The 18,953-nt window shown below is 55.9% G+C and overlaps 1 protein-coding gene across 1 annotated transcript; it reads left to right on the top strand.

Moving 5' to 3' along the window:
• Positions 1 to 1,441: 1,441 nt before the first annotated feature.
• LOC144674721 (uncharacterized) lies at positions 1,442 to 2,401 on the top strand. The gene has a single exon (XM_078535942.1). The coding sequence runs from the start codon at positions 1,442 to 1,444 to the stop codon at positions 2,399 to 2,401; it is 960 nt and encodes a 319-aa protein (XP_078392068.1).
• The last annotated feature ends 16,552 nt before the right edge of the window (positions 2,402 to 18,953 follow it).

Genomic DNA, 18,953 nt, shown 5'->3' with positions numbered 1-18,953 from the left:
CAACTGGATGCCTCCCCTCCCATTCCAAGTTCCTCTCCAGCCCTGAGGAGATGTCCTCAACCCCGGCACCGGGCAGGCAACACAGCCTTCGGGACTCACGCTCATGGCTGCCCAGGACAATATCTATTCCCCCCCTAATTATACTGACCCCTACCACTACCAGGTTCTTATTTCCTCCCCCCCTACTCGAATGGCTCCCTGTACCACGGTGCCGTGGTCAAGTTCACTCATCCTCCCTGCAGTCCCCGCTCTCACCCACGCCACTTGCAAGAACCTCCTCACCGTTGGGAGAATCGCGGGGGGGGCCGAGGCTCCCCCCTCCCCCACCCCGGGGTCCCCCCCCCCCCCCCCCCATACCTGCCTCGCCTGCAAGACACACCCTCCCTGCCCCTGATCGCAGACCAAATCTGAATGACCCTAATCTGAGGGGTGTGACCACCTCCTGGAGCAAAGTGGGTCCAGGTAAACATTTCCCCCCCTCCCTAATGTCTTAAGGGCGTAATTGTCTGCAGCTCAGCCTCCAGACCCCTCAACTCGGATCCGAAGCCCCCTCGAGCTGCAAACGCTTAGGGACAGACGTGTTTGCTCTGGATCGCCTTATGTGTCCGGCAGCTCCCACGTGCTGCAGCAGCAACACGTCACCCATCCTGCCATCACTATCGTATTTTATTTATTGGGTTAATTAATTACTCTAGTATCCCCGCCTTTTACATTTTATCGTAGTTATTTTTTTTACACACCCGTATCGATCTTATACTCAACAAGCTATTTTTAAGAAAAAGAGAGTAAAAAGACGAGGGACCTAAACACAAACTAAAGACCTTACTTCGACTTTAAAGACTAGAAATGCTCACCAATCCTACTCCACCAATCAGGTTCACTCGAGTCACATCGCGGGGTCGCCCCGCCGCTGGGGGCACTGCAGGTGGGTCACTCGATCCGTACCTTTCAATCTTCTCCTGCTCACCTCGCACTCAAAATACACTATTTCGAGCCTGAGGAACGGAAGAGACCTTAATCGCTCGCCAAGCGCCCGGGGGAATTTAAAACGGCGCAAGACTTGAACTGACTGATTTGCAGAGAGAAGGAGCCCTTGCGAGCGAACGTGCCGCAGCTCGTAGCACGTATAAATAAGCCACGTTGCCGGTTATCCGAAATCGCGAGCGTCGCTGTGAGCGCACCCAGGATTGCTCAGCGGGTGCTGTCCCCGTTGCGGAGTCGCGTCTAAACTTTGGTGGGCGTTTCGAGCGCGGTTTGAGGAGGGTCTACGCTCGGCCTGTGTCGGACGACCCGTCTGTTCGTTTTGCAGGGAACACCAGCTGCCGGGGACTCGCCGACGAGGCGGGGGGAGAACGCTCCGGAAGGAAAGTCGCAGCACGCCCGGAACCCCGACGGAGCCGCTCGATTCGGCCGGCGCCCGAGCCACCGTCGGCCTTAGCGCATGGAAGGGGGGAGCGGCGCGCCCGGCCACGGCGGGGAGGAGGGGCAGCCGGTGGGAGGCGGGCCGGGCCCCAGCCCCTTCCCCTGCCCGGTGTGCGGCAAGGGCTTCGCCTACCCTTCCTGCCTGCGGGTCCACCAGCTGGCCCACAGCGAGGAGCGGCCGTGCCGGTGCCCCGAGTGCGGCAAGGGCTTCAAGAGCCCCCAGGAGCTGCGGCGGCACCGTCGGCTCCACTCGGGCCAGCGGCCCTACGCCTGCTCGGCCTGCGGCAAGGGCTTCGCCCAGTCCTCCAACCTGCTGGCCCACCAGCGGGTCCACACCGGCGAGCGGCCCTACGCCTGCCCCCTGTGCGGCAAGGGCTTCGCCCGCTCCTCCCACCTGCTGCGCCACCGCCTGGTCCACACCGACGCCGCGCCCTTCGAGTGCCCCCAGTGCGGCCGGGCCTTCAAGAGCGGGCAGGAGCTGAAGCGGCACCTGCGGGAGAAGGCGGGCGAGCGGCCGTACCGCTGCGGCGTCTGCGGCCGGGGCTTCATCCGCTCCTCCAACCTGCTGGCCCACCGCCGCCTGCACACCGACGCCCGGCCCCACCGCTGCGGGGCCTGCGGCAAGGGCTTCAAGCTGGCCAAGTACCTGCGCCGGCACCAGGCCGGCCACGGCGACGCCCGGCAGCGGCGGCCCTGCGCCTGCGCCGTCTGCGGCAAGGCCTTCGCCCTGCCCTCGGCCCTGCTGGCCCACCGCCGGATCCACACCGACGCCACCCCCTTCGCCTGCCCCGTCTGCGGCAAGGCCTTCAAGCTGGCCAAGTACCTCAACCGGCACCGGGGAAGCCACCGCGGCGGCGGGGGAGGGGGGGCGGAGGCGGGAGCAGGCCGTCCGGCGACGGCCGACGACGACGACGACGCGGGGCTTCCCTGTCCCCTCCCCCCTCCGGCGCCAAAAACCCGCGCTCGTCCCAGGCCTTGAAACGCCCTCGGCGATGGGGCCCACCCTCCAGGGTAGAGAATTCCAAAGATTCCCGACCCTCCGAGCGCCGAGGTTCCTCCTCGTCTCCGTCCAAAATGGCCGACCCCCTCATCCTCAAGACAGTGTCCCCTCCCCCCTCCTCCTCCTCCTCCCTCGTGTTTATAGACCTCCCTCCCCCACCCCTCCGGGGTAGAGAATTCCAAAGATTCCCGACCCTCCGAGCGCCGAGGTTCCTCCTTGTCTCCGTCCAAAATGGCCGACCCCCTCATCCTCAAGACTGTGTGTCTCCTCCTCCTCCTCCCTCGTGTTTATAGATCCCCCCCCCCACACCGAGCAGAGGGGAACAATCTCTCAGCCTCTCTCCCCCCCCCCGCCTTTGCCATCCTTTGCGGGTTTCGGCGAGATCGCCTCTCGTTGCCCTCCTCAACTCCCCGAGGATATCGGCCCCATTCGCTCAGCCCCTCAATCGGAGGGCAACTCCCCTTCCCCCTCCCCATCATCCCAGGGGCCCAATCGAGTGACCCCCTCCGCTGTACCCTCCCTCCAGTACAAGTATCTCCTTCCTTCATCGTGGGGACCAGAACTACGCGCATGGAGGTCCCTCCAGATGTGGTCTCACCTGTACGATTGTAGCGAGACTTCTCTACTCTTGTTCTGCAATCCTCTTGTTAATAAAGGCCAGGTTGTGCCACTTGCCTTCCTAGTTGCTTGCTGTACCCGCACCGCTAACCTTCCTGCGTACCCCTGTACGAGTCTCTCTCAACACCGACGTTTACACAAGCTACACAGCTTTTTTTTAAAAAATAAGACATTTTCTATTCTTACGATCAAAGCGAATAACTTCACACTCTCCCCCCGGCATTGTGCTCCACTTGTTGCCCCGCTCCCTTAACCTGTCTGTATCTCTTCGCCGCCTCCCTGCCTCTCTCTCTCTCTCGGTATCCTCCACACAGCTTACCCTTCCACCGAGCTTGGTGCCATCAGCAAACTTTGACGCACTCTCTCTCTCTCCCTCTCAGTATCCTCCACACAGCTTACTCACCCACCCAGCTTGGTACCATCAGCAAACTTTGACGCACTCTCTCTCTCTCTCTCAGTATCCTCCACACAGCTTACCCTCCCACTGAGCTTGGTACCATCAGCAAACTTTGACGCACTCTCTCTCTCTCTCTCTCGGTATCCTCCACACAGCTTACCTTCCCACCCAGCTTGGTACCATCAGCAAACTTTGACGCACTCTCTCTCTCTCTCTCAGTATCCTCCACACAGCTTACCCTCCCACCGAGCTTGGTACCATCAGCAAACTTTGACGCACTCTCTCTCTCTCTCTCTCTCGGTATCCTCCACACAGCTTACCCTCCCACCGAGCTTGGCGCCATCAGCAAACTTTGATGCACTCTCTCTCTCTCTCGGTATCCTCCACACAGCTTACCCTCCCACCCAGCTTTGTGCCATCAGCAAATTTTCATGCACTCTCTCTCTCTCTCTCTCTCTCGGCATCCTCCACACAGCTTACCCTCCCACCCAGCTTGGCGCCATCAGCGAACCTTGACGCACTTGCTCTCTGTCTCTTCAGCCCATTGATTTGGACGGAGGCCCCGAGCACCGATTCTCCTGGCCCTTCACCGGTCACTGCCTGCCGACTTGACCCCCCACCCCGGGAACTCTTGACCGTCCCGGTACGCGAGGAGGGTTGTCTCCCCAGCTGCTGATGCGACAGGTTGTCCAAGACCGCGAGACTTCAATCCCACTGCGGCACTCCTGACCGTCGACCCGAAATGTTAACTCTCTCTGCCGACGCTGCTGGACCCTTCGCTGAGCACTTGGCAGCATTTTCTCTAGTCACTTACGCTTCCCAGCAACCTGCAATTATTTTCAGTTGCATAAATGGAGTGTAGACCCCCTCAGCCTGCCTCCCTCACTGGTCGTTACCCTCTGCTGCCCCCCCACCTCCAAGGATCGATGCTTGGCCCAACCACCGCACCCCCGGCCGCCGCCGCCTCCTATTTCTACATCTACACGCTGCCCCCATGTGACGTTTCCACATGTACACCCACGACAGCCAGCTCCACCTCACCACCGCCGCCTCTCTCGACCCCTCCGCACTCTCCAAACTCGCAGACTTGTTCATCCGACATCCAGTCCCAGAGGAGCAGAGATTCCCTCCAGTGGATCAATCGGGAAGACTGAAGCCCTCGCTTTTCGGGTTCCCCTCTCCAAACTCCGTTCCCGAGCCACCAACGCCGTCCCTCTCCCCCGGGCGACAGTCTCGAGATTGAGCCGGTTCCCCTTCACATCCTTGGTGTCAACAGTTGACCCCGAGGTGCAGATGATACAAAGATCGGTGGAGGGACAGGTAGTGTTGAGGAGGCGGGGAGGCTGCAGAAGGATTTTGGACAGGTTAGGAGAATGGGCAAAGAAGTGGCAGATGGAATACAACGTGGGGAAGTGTGAGGTCATGCACTTTGGTAGGAAGAATAGAGGCATAGACTATTTTCTAAATGGGGAGAGAATTCAGAAATCTGGAGTGCAAAGGGACTTGGGAGTCCTAGTCCAGGATTCTCTTAAGGTTAACTTGCAGGTTGAGTCGGTAGTTAGGAAGGCAAATGCAACGTTGGCATTTATTTCGAGAGGACTAGAATATAAAAGTAGGGATGTGCTGCTGAGGCTTTATAAGGCTCTGGTCAGACCACATTTAGAATATTGTGAGCAATTTTGGGCCCCGTATCTCAGGAAGGATGTGCTGGCCCCTGGAGAGGGGTCCAGAGGAGGTTCACGAGAACGATCCCAGGAATGAAAGGCTTAACATATGAGGAACGTTTGAGGACTCTGGGTCTATACTCCATGGAGTTTAGAAGGATGAGGGGGTGGGGAATCTGATTGAAACTTACAGAATACTGAAAGGCCTGGATAGAGTGGGACGTGGGGAAGATGTTGCTATTAGTAGGAGAGACTAGGACCCCGAGGGCACAGCCTCAGAGTAAAGGGAAGACCTTTTAGAACAGAGATGAGGAGAAACTTCTTTAGCCAGAGAGTGGTGAATCTATGGAATTCATTGCCACAGAAGGCTGTGGAGGCCAGGTCATTGAGTGTATTTAAGACCGAGATAGATAGGTTCTTGATTGGTAAGGGGGATCAAAGGTTACGGGGAGAAGGCGGGAGAATGGGGTTGAGAAACTTATCAGCCAGGATTGAATGGCGGAGCAGACTCGATGGGCCGAATGGCCTAATTTCTGCTCCTATGACTTATGGTCTCAAGGTCTTATGAGCCTCCAAGCTCGCGTTCCCTCCACCACGAAGGCCGCCTGTTTCCACCTCCGTAACCTTGCCCCGTCTCAGCTGATCGGCTGCAGAAACCCTCATCCCACGCCTTCATTACCTCCGGACGCGACTTTTCCAACGTATTCCTGGCTGCTCTCCCACGTTCTACCCTCCATAAACTTAGTCATCCAAACGTTGTCTGCCCTCCCCCCCGTGTCTTGACACACACTGAGTCCTGTTCACCCAATACCTCCCCAGTGCTCCCAGTTAAACAACACCTGGCATGAACCATTCCAAATATTCACGACCAACGTACAGAAAAAATTCTTTCTCATCTCCCACTACCCCTTCTTCTGAAGCCATTCCCCATAAAAACTACTCCCCCGGGAGAGGAAGCATTTCAATGGGCATTACCATCACTGAATCCCCCACTATCAACATCCTGGAGTTTACCATTGACCAGAAACTGTACTGGACCCAGCCATATAAATACTGTGGCTCCAAGAACAGGTCAGAGGCTGGGAATCCTGCGGAGAGTCACTCACCTCCTGACTCCCCCCAAAGCCTGCCCACCATCTACAAGGTACAAGTCAGGAGTGTGATGGGGACACTCTCCACTTTGCCTGGATGAACGCAGCTCCCACAACACTCGAGAAGCTCGACACCGTCCAGGACAAAGCAACCCCCCCCGCTCGATCGGCACCCCATCCACAAACATTCACTCCCTCCACCCACCGACGCACAGTAGCAGCAGTGTGTGTACCATCTACAAGATGCACTGCAGCAACTCGCCAAGGCTCCTTCGACAGCACCTTCCAAACCCACGACCGCTACCATCTAGAAGGACAAGGGCAGCAGACACATGGGGAACACCCACCACCTGGAAGTTCCCCTCCGAGCCCCTCACCATCCCGACTTGAAAATATATCGGCCGTTCCTTCTCTGTCGCTGGGTCAAAATCCTGGAACTCCCTCCCTAACAGCGCCATGGGTGTACCTACACCACAGGGACAAAATCCTGTAACTCCCTCCCTAACAGCGCTGTGGGTGTACCTACACCACACAGGGGACAAAATCCTGGAACTCCCTCCCTAACAGTGCTGTGGGTGTACCTACACCACAGAGACAAAATCCTGGAACTCCCTCCCTAACAGCGCCGTGGGTGTACCTACACCATGTGGACTGCAGCGGTTCAAGATCCAGCTTCTCAAGGGGCAACTAGGGATGGGCAATAAATGCTGGGCCTGGCCAGCGACACCCACATCCCATGAAGGAATTAAAAAAAACCCTTTCCTCATCAGGCAAACCCAGGAATCAGCCGATTGAACCCTCTCTGAACGGCCTCCAGTGCAATTGTAGCCTTCGTCAAGTCAGGAAGCCAAAACCGTACACACAATACTCCAGAGGCCGTCTCACCCACGCCCTGCACGGTTGTAGCAAGACTTCCCTACTTTTATACTCCATCCCCCTCGCAATAAAGGACAACATTGCCTCTACCTTCCTGACCACTCGCTGTGTCTGCGTACTAACGTTTCGTTATCCCATGTACCAGGACACCCAGATCCCTCCGCACCGCGGAGTAGTGCGGTCTCTCTCCGTTTAAATAATATTCCGGCTTTTCTATTCTTCCTGCCAAATCGGACAGGCTCAAGTGTCCCTACCTGCCCCTCCATTGTACCCCATCTGCCAATATTTTTGCCCACCCACTTAGCCCGTCGACATCCTTTGCAGACTCAGGGTTCTCCTTTCCCGGCTCTCTCCGTATCGGCGGAAGAGTTGCCGAAATCCACGGGGTTCCTTCGTCCGAGTCCTCGATGTTGATCGCGAAGGGGAGATCGATCTCCGAATCGTCAGTTGTTGCCGGTACGAAGGCTGCGCCTCGCCCCCACCCTCCTCCGTTGTGGATGAGGTCCCGAAGATTCACCGTGATCACGCCAGAGAGAGAGAGAGAGACCGTTCACCCTCTCCGTGTGCAATTCACTCGGTGGTCGGACCTACGTGGATGCCAGCCTGTTTGTACGAGCGAGAGGGCAGTTCAGCTGCGTGGTGTTTGTACGGGCGTGCGTATGTGGATAGGGATTCCCTGGTGCATCTCGCCTGCTGTCGCGCCAGAGAGTGTCCGCATTGTGACTGCGGGGATCGATTCGACTGCCTCTGCTGGCTTCCCATCGGGGTCCAGAGCCGAATCAGGCTCCTCCTGCAAATTCTGTTCATGTAAATCTCCTACACTGTCCCTTTCAAACACTCCCAGGACAGGTACAGCACGGGGTTAGATACAGAGTAAAGCACCCTCTACACTGTCCCCATTAAACACTCCCAGGACAGGTACAGCACGGGGTTAGATACAGAGTAAAGCTCCCTCTACACTGTCCCCATCAAACACTCCCAGGGCAGGGACAGCACGGGGTTAGATACAGAGTAAAGCTCCCTCTACACTGTCCCCATCAAACACTCCCAGGACAGGTACAGCACGGGGTTAGATACGGAGTAAAGCTCCTTCTACACTGTCCCCATCAAACACTCCCAGGACAGGTACAGCACGGGGTTAGATACAGAGTAAAGCTCCCTCTACACTGTCCCCATCAAACACTCCCAGGGCAGGGACAGCACGGGGTTAGATACAGAGTAAAGCTCCCTCTACACTGTCCCCATCAAACACTCCCAGGACAGGTACAGCACGGGGTTCGATACAGAGTAATGCTCCCTCTACACTGTTCCTGTTAAACACTCCCAGGACAGGGACAGTACGGTGTTAGATATTGGGGTTAGGAGAACATGGCGCGCAGACATGAGACTACCCTAAGACGGAGATCGAGCGCAGAGTTTGGAATTTGCTTCAGGTGAGAATTCACTGCTCAAGGGGAAAGAGTTGCTCCATCTTATCCCATTTTTAATCAGCCTTCAGTCGTTGGCCAGTTTTTCTTTCCTTGTGTCTAAGCTAAGGAAGTGCAATTTTCTATTGACTTACTGTAGCTGTGTAAATTATTAACTATTTCACTAATTAAACAAATAAACTTATTAGGCCGTGTTAGTACTAGTAAGGTGTATTTTTATTTGGAAGGTTTTCTTTTTTAGCAGTAGCAAGGTTAACTAGTGAAGGAATGGCAGGGCTGCTCCAACCTAGAGGATGCACATCCTGTGCCACGTGGGAACACCAGGGCGCTTTTCACGTCCTATATTGATAACCATCGTGCAGGAAAGGTCGTCACTTGCAGCGGCTCGAGCTCCAGGTTTCAGAACTGCGTGGGATAGCGTGCTTATAGATGTGGTCCCTCCGCCAGAGTGTGCACAGGGAAGAGGGGGTGAATGAGTGACCACCAGGCAGGGCAGCACAGGAGTCCCCCCGGGAGCATCCCGCTCTCCAGCCAGTATTTGGTTCACGGACGGGAGCGATGCTTCATCGTTGGAGTTCATGGGGAGGTGGGGGGGTACAAGGAAGTCTGGAAGAGCCATATAGTGATCGGCGATTCGACAGTTTGGGGAAGCAGATAGGCGTGTCCGCGTCGGCCAACGTGACTCCAGGATGGCGCGTTGCCCCCCGCTGGTGCCAGGGTCACGGACCTCACCGTAGAGCATCCTGAAAGGGGAAGGGGTGAGAACAGCCAGCAGTGGTGGTAAACGTCGGAACCAACGTCACGGGGAGAAAGGTGGGGGTGTGGTCCTGCAAACTCCGGATTACTCCACGAGCGAGAACAGGAACAGGACACGACTGACGATCGGGCAGCTGGAAAATTGGCGTGGGAGGGAGGCCTTTCGATTCATGTGATATTGGGAGCAGCTCTGGGGGGGAAGGGTGGTGTGGGGTGTAGGGGGAAGATGGAACCTGCACCACAGGGCGGATGGGTTGCACCTGGACAGAGCCCCGGGACTGAGTTCTTTGCTCCTGCTGTTAGAGAGGGGTTTAAACTAGTTTAGTCGGCGGAGAGGGGTGGTGGGAGGGGACTCGAGGGGAGATTCAGTTGAAACGAAACCGGAAATGAAAGATGGAAGGGAGAAAATTCGTGAGCGAGTCTGGAAATCAGAGGAAAGGAAGGTTAGGAAAGAGAGAGAGAGAGTTTGGCAGCGCTGAAGGGTACGTACGCTCAGTTCAAGTAGTGTGGCAAATAAGGCCGACAATCTGAGGGCACAGAGAGGAACAAGGCGGTGTGACATCCTAGCTATTACGGCAACGCGGTTTGAAAAGAGGGACAGGAATGGCAGCTCACGGCTTTGAGACGAGATAAGAGAGGGAGGGTTAAAAAAAGGAGGGGAGGGTGACAATATAAAAGTTAAAGGAATGACTACGGCCGGGAGGAGGGGTCGACGCATTCGAAGGACCATCAAGCGAGGCCACGTGGATTGAGCTGAGGAACATATAAAAGGGGCGGACGCGCCGCTGGGAGTGTCCCTGTCGACCCTCCCAAAGAGTCAGAGGTAGGGTGGGATAAAAGAGCAAAGAGGGAGGCAAATCTTTGAGAAGCGGAAGGACAGTAAGGGCAATAATAGCGTGTGGTATTAACGGTTCCAATATGAATGGAGAGAGTTTGAGTGTGAAAGGGGTGGAGGGAACAGAATTCTTGAGGAGAACTCTCTTGGCCAGTATGTAGCAAGCCCCCCCACAAGAGAGGGCACAGTTCCAGACTTAGTTTTAGATAAGGAAGCCAGGCAGGTGGAAGGTGTGGCAGCGGAGGGGGGAGCATCTTGGCAGTAGTGATCATAATTCAGTTCGTTTTAACATAATTATGGAAAAGGGGCAAAGAGAGGAGAGGAGTGACCCGACCTCTAAATCGGGGCAATGGCCAATTTTACTAAGGCGAGGAGCGATTCGGCAAAAGCAGACTGGAAAAGAGATACTGGAAAGTCAGAACAGTGGGAGGCGGGGGAAGAGGTGGTATTCAAGGGGGTTCAGGGTCAACGTGTTCTCGCAAAAGGGTGGGATGGCAAAATCTAGAGCCACCCCCCCCCCCCCCCCCCCCCACCCCCGGATGTCAAACGTAGAGGATCCCGAGAGGTCTGGACAGGGTCAGTGTGAAGAGGATGTTTCCTCTTGTGGGAGAATCTAGTACTAGGGGGTCACTGTTTAAGAATAAGGGGATGTCCATTTGGGGCAGAGATGAGAATTTTTTTTCCCTGGGGGTGGGTCTCGTGAGTCTTTGGAACTCTGTTCCTCGAAAGGCGTTGGGAAGCAGTCTTTGAACATATTTAGGGCCCAGCGAGGGGGATTCTTGATTAACAAGGAGTTGGGGTGGGGGGGTGGTGAAAGGTTATCGGGGAGTAGGCAGGGAATGTGGGGTTGAGGTTACCATCAGATCAGGGAGGCGCTTACAGGGGAAGGTAAGGCTGAAAAGGAAAAGCCCGTGATCAACCCCCAAAAGCTCAATAACGCAGAAAGTCGAGATGGGGTTGAGAAAGTGGAGGGGGTGAAATCGAGGAATAATGAGGAAGGCAAAGAGAGAGGGCGTGAAAGAATATCGGCCAAGCACACTCAAGATAAACTCAAAGATGTTTCATCGGACATTTAAGAGGAAAGAGTAGGGCCCAGAAAGGACTAAAAAGGGTAATCGGGGTGTGTGGAAGCGGAGGATGTGGGGAGGGTTTACAGAATCGTGGGATTTTAAGGTCACAGGAGGAGGCCATTCGGCCCATCGTTGTCTGCACCGGCTCTCCAATGGACCATTCTGACCTAGCACCATCGCCCTGCCTTTTTTCCTCCTACCACCCCCCTCTGCACGTTGTTTGAATAGAAACGACCGTCCAATGCCCTATGGAACACCTCGATTGGACCCGGCTCTGCCACACTTCCAGGCGGCTCCTTCCAGACCTGAACCACTCGCTGTGTCGGAAAAGTTTACCTCACGCCACGGTTATTACCCTCCGACGGCGCGGTGCTCCCTCGGCACTGACCCTCCGACAGCGCGGCTCTCCCTCGGCACTTACCCGCCGACAGCGCGGACCTCAGTACTGACCCTCCTTCTGCACTGTCCCCATCAAACACTCCCAGGACAGGTACAGCACGGGATTAGATACAGAGTAAAGCTCCCTCTACACCGTCCCCATCAAACAATCCCAGGACAGGTACAGCACGGGGTTAGATACAGAGTAAAGCTCCCTCTACACCGTCCCCATCAAACAATCCCAGGACAGGTACAGCACGGGGTTAGATACAGAGTAAAGCTCCCTCTACACCGTCCCCATCAAACACTCCCAGGACAGGTACAGCACGGGGTCAGATACAGAATAAAGATCCCTCTACACTGTCCCCGTCAAACAATCCCAGGACAGGTACAGCACGGGGTTACATACAAAGTAAAGCTCCCACCACATCATCCCCATCAAACATTCCCAGGACAGGTACAGCACGGGGTTAGATACAGAGTAAAGCTCACTCTACACTGTCCCCATCAAACACTCCCAGGACAGGTACAGCACGGGGTTAGATACAGAGTAAAGCTCCCTTGACACTGTCCCCATCAAACACTTGGAGTGTCAGTAATTGAGCGTGAGCTGCATTATTGGAGTGTCAGTAATTGAGGGTGTGCTGCACTATTGGAGGGTCAGTAATTGAGGGTGTGCTGCACTATTGGAGTGTCTGTAATTGAGGGTGTGCTGCACTATTGGAGGGTCAGTAATTGAGGGTGTGATGCACTATTGGAGTGTCAGTAATTGAGGGTGTGCTGCACTATTGGAGTGTCAGTAATTGAGGGCGTGCTGCACTATTGGAGTGTCAGTAATTGAGGGCGTGCTGCACTATTGGAGTGTCAGTAATTGAGGGCGTGCTGCACTATTGGAGTGTCTGTAATTGAGCGTGTGCTGCACTATTGGAGTGTCAGTAATTGAGGGCGTGCTGCACTATTGGAGTGTCTGTAATTGAGCGTGTGCTGCACTATTGGAGTGTCAGTAATTGAGGGTGTGCTGCACTATTGGAGTGTCAGTAATTGAGGGTGTGCTGCACTATTGGAGTGTCAGTAATTGAGGGCGTGCTGCACTATTGGAGTGTCTGTAATTGAGCGTGTGCTGCACTATTGGAGTGTCAGTAATTGAGGGTGTGCTGCACTATTGGAGTGTCAGTAATTGAGGGTGTGCTGCACTATTGGAGTGTCAGTAATTGAGCGTGTGCTGCACTATTGGAGTGTCAGTAATTGAGGGTGTGCTGTACTATTGGAGTGTCAGTAATTGAGGGTGTGCTGCACTATTGGAGTGTCAGTAATTGAGGGTGTGCTGCACTATTGGAGTGTCAGTAATTGAGGGTGTGCTGCACTATTGGAGTGTCAGTAATTGAGGGTGTGCTGTACTATTGGAGTGTCAGTAATTGAGGGTGTGCTGCACTATTGGAGTGTCAGTAATTGAGGGTGTGCTGTACTATTGGAGTGTCAGTAATTGAGGGTGTGCTGCACTATTGGAGTGTCAGTAATTGAGGGTGTGCTGTACTATTGGAGTGTCAGTAATTGAGGGTGTGCTGCACTATTGGAGTGTCAGTAATTGAGCGTGTGCTGCACTATTGGAGTGTCAGTAATTGAGGGTGTGCTGTACTATTGGAGTGTCAGTAATTGAGGGTGTGCTGCACTATTGGAGTGTCAGTAATTGAGGGTGTGCTGCACTATTGGAGTGTCAGTAATTGAGGGTGTGCTGTACTATTGGAGTGTCAGTAATTGAGGGTGTGCTGCACTATTGGAGTGTCAGTAATTAAGGGTGTGCTGTACTATTGGAGTGTCAGTAATTGAGGGTATGCTGCAATATTGGAGGGTCAGTAATTGAGGGTGTGCCTCAGTATTGGAGGGTCAGTAATTGAGGGTGTGCTGCACTCTTGGTGTGTCTAAGAAGCAAAGAGATGGTGGAATTCCGGGGAGGACTCAGCCACTGAGTTCACCCAAGTCAAGCCGGCATCTAAGAGCAGTTGGTGCCAGTCGTGAAACCGAGAGGGCCGAGATTAAGGTCAGCACTCGAAAGAAGACACAGAAAGACAAATAAGGCTGTAATCCTGGCAATGTACGATCTCTGAAGGCAGAGGGGGCATGTTACGTTAATGGGGTGGTGAAAAAGGCATATGGGACACTTGCCTTTATCAATCGAGGCATAGATTACAAAAGTAGGGAGGTGATGTTGGGAGTTGTATAGACCCTTGGTGAGGCCACAGCTGGAGTACTGTGTGCAGTTCTGGTCGCCACATTATAGGAAGGATGTGATGGCACTGGGAGGGGGGTACAGAGGAGATTCACCAGGATGTTGCCTGGGGATGAAACATTGAATTTACTAAGAGAGGTTTGGATAGACTTGGGTTGTTTTCGTTGGAGCAGAGAAGACTGAGGGGGGGCGACCTGATCGAGGTGGACAAGATGATGAGGGGGGCATGGACAGGGTGGATAAGGAGCAGCTGTTCCCCTTAGTTGTAGGGTCAGTCACGAGAGGGGACATAATTCAAGGTGAGGGGCAGTAGGGGGGATGTGAGGAAAAGCTTTTTTTACCCAGAGGGTGGTGAGGGTCTGGAATGCGCTGCCTGGGAGGGTGGTGGAGTCGGTTAAAGCTGAGTTGAGTCAGGTTTTTGATCGATAGGGGGGGCCGAGGGTTACGGTGGGGGGGGGAGGACCGGTAGGAGAGTGGCGCGAAGGCCACGTCTGTTCAGCCACCATCTTTCTTTGAAATGGCGGAGCAGCGGGCTCGAGGGGCCGAATGGCCTACTCCCGCTCCTAGTCCTTCTGAGAGCGATGCGGGAATTGGAAAATGGAACTCTTGCTTCTTGTCTCTCACACCAAGTGGGGGCGGAGGGGGGGCTGGAGCCTGGAGATCGGAAACAATGGCCTCAGCCTCAAGCCGGTGGTCAACCGGGAGGGAATCCAGGAGCGCACGCCGCTGAAGGGGTCAGAGCCGAGAGAGAGGGGAGGGAGGCTGGCAGCCAGGAACTCGAAAGGGGGGGGGGGGTCCGTTCCTCGTAAGGAAGGAGGGGTGGGGTGGTGACGGTGGAGGTCCAGGAGTGCGGGGTTGCCTCAGGAGAGCTCCCGGGAAGGGAGAGCTGGCACTGAACGGACGGGCCGAATGCTCTCCTCCTGCGCCAGCAGGGTTCACATGTCCTCGGGGGCTTATGGAAGCTGACTCCTGGGAAGCAAGTCAGGCGAGGGGACCCGCAACGTTTGACATTCAGTAACTTTAATGAGTACAGGTACTTGTGGACAGCCGTTACAAAAAAGACCCATGTTACACCACCCCCCCCGCCCCCTCCACCCCCAAGTCCCAGCTTGGTGGCTACGTCAGCGCCTCTCTGTCTCTCTATCTCCTTCCCTCAGCCACCCCCGGGTCGGTCAGCAGCGCTACCCACGGACCGAGTCCGCCGGTCGTGGGGGGGTGGTTCGGGGCCCCTTCGTTTGGGTGGACGGCGAACGTGGTGCGCGCACAGGGATGCTTCCAGTCGCCATCCCTCCCTCCGCACGGACAGCGCCGAGACGTCGGGATCTCGTCCCGGGCTCCTCCGCGCGCGTTTTGCGCAGAGGCCGGGTCCGTTACTGACCCCAGCCAGGAGGGTCTTTCCCCTGGGGAGTACCGTGAGCAACCCCGGAACCTTCCTTGCCGCTTCCCGACCTCTTTGGGAACCGCTTGGCGAGTTTAAAAAATAATAATAATAAATAAATACATTTCGCCAACACGCCATGTCACAAAGGGATTCGGGTCTTTTTTATTTTTAAAAACGTTTCAGTGCAGGAGACACAGCAGCCAACGTGCACGTGGCCCGGGCCCACGCTGAGAGACTCAGCCCGTTGTTTTAATGTTGGCGGCTGAGGGATTAAAAACAGGAGGGCGGAGAGAACCACCCTGCTTTTCCCGCAAGCTAGTGCCATGCAATCTTTTTTACAGCCACGTGGGATGACACAAGGGGCTTCGGTTTAAAGTCTCATCCGAAAGTCAGCACCTCCGGCAGTGTGGACCACCCTCAGCGCTGACCCTCCGACAGTGCGGCTCTCCCTCAGCGCTGAGCCTCCGACAGTGCGGCTCTCCCTCAGCGCTGAGCCTCCGACAGTGCGGCTCTCCCTCAGCGCTGACCCTCCGACAGTGCGGCTCTCCCTCAGCGCTGACCCTCCGACAGTGCGGCTCTCCCTCAGCGCTGACCCTCCGACAGTGCGGCTCTCCCTCAGCACTGACCCTCCGACAGTGCGGCGCTCCCTCAGCATTGACCCTCCGACAGTGCGGGGCTCCCTCAGTACTGACCCTCCGACAGTGCGGCTCTCCCTCAGTACTGACCCTCCGACAGTGCGGCTCTCCCTCAGCACTGACCCTCCGACAGTGCGGCGCTCCCTCAGTACTGACCCTCCGACAGTGCGGCCCTCCCTCAGTACTGACCCTCCGACAGTGCGGCTCTCCCTCAGTACTGACCCTCCGACAGTGCGGCTCTCCCTCAGTACTGACCCTCCGACAGTGCGGCTCTCCCTCGGCACTGACCCTCCGACAGTGCGGCTCTCCCTCGGCACTGACCCTCCGACAGTGCGGCTCTCCCTCGGCACTGACCCTCCGACAGTGCGGCTCTCCCTCGGCACTGACCCTCCGACAGTGCGGCTCTCCCTCAGTACTGACTCTCTGACAGTGCTGCTCTCCCTCAGTACTGACCTTCCGACAGTGCAATGCTCCCTCAGTGCTGACCGTTGGGTCTACCCTCTGTATGCCCTCCAAGTGATTGCATTCAAAACCAGTTGTGTCCTCATTCTGAATTCCTGTCTCTTAACATTCTCACCCCTTGTTTTCAATCCTAATAGCCTCTACCACTAACCTCCCCTCCCGCCCCTACAATGCTCTCCATCTCCGTAACATCCTCCAGCCCCTACAACCCTCCTTATCTCTGTAACCTCCTCCAGCCCCTACACACCTCCTTATCTCTGTAACCTCCTCCAGCCCCTACACCCCTCCCTTATCTCTGTAACCTCCTCCAGCCCCTACACCCCTCCTTATCTCTGTAACCTCCTCCAGCCCCTACACCCGTCCTTATCTCTGTAACCTCCTCCAGCCCCTACACCCCTATCTCTGTAACCTCCTCCAGCCCCTACACCCCTCCCTATCTCTGTAACCTCCTCCAGCCCCTACAACCCTCCTTATCTCTGTAACCTCCTCCAGCCCCTACACCCCTCCTTATCTCTGTAACCTCCTCCAGCCCCTACACCCCTCCTTATCTCTGTAACCTCCTCCAGCCCCTACACCCCTATCTCTGTAACCTCCTCCAGCCCCTACACCCCTCCCTATCTCTGTAACCTCCTCCAGCCCCTACAACCCTCCATCTCTCCGTAACCTCTCCAGCCCCCTACAACCCTCCCTATCTCTGTAACCTCCTCCAGCCCCTACAACCCTCCATCTCTCCGTAACCTCCTCCAGCCCCCTACAACCCTCCCTATCTCTGTAACCTCCCTCCAGCCCCCTACAACCCTCCCTATCTCTATAACCTCCTCCAGCCCCTACAACCCTCCCCATCAGAGGGCCTCTCAGCCCGCTGAAATCATTGCACTCCTCCAATTCTCGAACATCCCCCCCCCACCGATTCCCATCGCTCCACCATTGGCGGCCATGCCTTCAGCTGCCTTGAGTGGGGGGAGGGGGGAGGCCCTAAGCTCTGGAATTCCCTCCCTAAACCTCTCTGCCCACCTCTCCTATACGAGGAGGCTTCTCGAACCAGCCTCTTGGAAGCGAGCTCCCAGTCCCCTGTTGTTCCTATCCTTGACGTGGCCCGGTGTCGGGACTTTGACCGAGAATCGGGCCCGCTAAGCAGGCCCGGGAGGCGTTTCTACATCAGGAGACCCGTGGCAGCTCTATCCCTTAAACCCTTCTGTCGGTTCATAAATTTTTTAAACCCGGGGCTTTAACTCGATGGTAGATTCCCGAAACCCGTTTCCCCTGGTCCCGCGTGATTTAAAAAAATAAAGGGATGCTTTAGGGTCGGGAGAGCCAGCACCAGACGGAGGGGGAGGGAGGGAGGGGGTGGGCGCTGAATGGTCTGCGCTCGTGCCATTAATCCCCACGTTTCTCAGCCTGCACCCACTTCTCAGCTCAGGGGCGGCACACCTGCTCCTCGGAGTACGCGGGCTTTCTTACTTTCCACCCCCCGTCAGAGTGCACCGCCTTCGCCGATCGACGTTGGAATCTCATTTGCCGGTCGCACGCCCGTTCTGAGAGTTTGCCCGAATATAGCACATCTACCGCGTGACCCGTATCGACCCCCCCCTTTGTTCGACTGTGTATCGACTTCCCTTTGTTACTTCTTCAGGAAACGAAATGAGCCTGGGGCCCTTCGCATTTCGGAATCCCCGCCGACTACTCTTTCCGGGGCATTTTCGGTCGCCGGCTTTCTCTCCACGACCTCTTGCGGCAAACACTACATCATCTTTCCGACCCTTCAGCGAAACCGGTCTCCGTCGGCTTCCCCGAACTTGTTCTGTGTCTGACAAAATACGGCAGGGGTGCTATAGGAGGTGTAAAGTATATGTATCGATGCAGAGATAAAGGTGCATGGCACAGGGTGGGAGAGGTGGGGGGTAAAGTTACCGGTCCGGCAAACCCAAAGCCTGCACCGATGATCCAGAGACGCGAGTTCAGGTCTGGCCACACGCCGGGGAATTTAAATTCAACGAACGGAAATAAATAAAAGCTGGGAAGCACAAATTCGCAGCAGTAATGGGAGGCCTGAAGCTGACAAGAGCGTGATTAAAAACCCATCTGGTTCTAGTAGTTTCCGAGGGCAGTTAGGGACGGGCATTAACGCTGGCGGGCGAGTTTTTAGAAGCTCACAAGTATAGAATAGCGCCTCTGCCATCTTTCCTTCGATACACGTGGACACAATCCGTTTGGACCCGGAGTTTTCTCTACTCTTGAGTATCTGAAGTTAGACAGGCCATCGGTTCGGTGTGGGGTGTTCCTGCCCCACAAAAGCCTCACCTTCTTCATCTCGCCCCCACCATTCCTTCTATTCCTCCTTCCCTCGCGAGTTTATCCAGCGGCCCCCCTGGATCTGGTCTCCCGCCACCACCTTCTCCGCCTCCACCCTGTCGAACTCCGCTTTCGCCACCGCGAAGGCTTTGATCGGGTCACGGGTCCCACCCTCCAGCCCAGGCTCCTCTGTTGCCTGGAATCATCCCCCCACCCCCACACCGCCTCAGCCCAGCTAAGTAAGCTTCGGCCAGCCCTTTGCTATCCCCGGCGCACGGTTGGGAGAGAGGTCGGCAACAAGTGGCGCCCGTTCGACAGGAGGGGTTCAGACCCGGGGAGGGGAGACAATTGGCAAGGGGGGGGGGGGGGGGGGGGAGTGATTGGGGGGACGTGGAGACTCTGTGTGGGGGGGGGAGGGAGGG

Source organism: Cetorhinus maximus, unplaced genomic scaffold, assembly GCF_964194155.1.
Source record: "Cetorhinus maximus unplaced genomic scaffold, sCetMax3.hap1.1 HAP1_SCAFFOLD_769, whole genome shotgun sequence".
In the NCBI taxonomy this organism is placed as follows: domain Eukaryota; kingdom Metazoa; phylum Chordata; class Chondrichthyes; order Lamniformes; family Cetorhinidae; genus Cetorhinus; species Cetorhinus maximus.
The sequence above is the reverse complement of the archived record's forward strand: the minus strand, read 5'-3'. Positions and strand labels throughout refer to the sequence as shown.

Excerpts from the sequence above, each read along its gene's own strand:
- LOC144674721 (XM_078535942.1), top strand. The coding sequence starts at position 1,442 with ATGGAAGGGGGGAGCGGCGCGCCCGGCCACGGCGGGGAGGAGGGGCAG.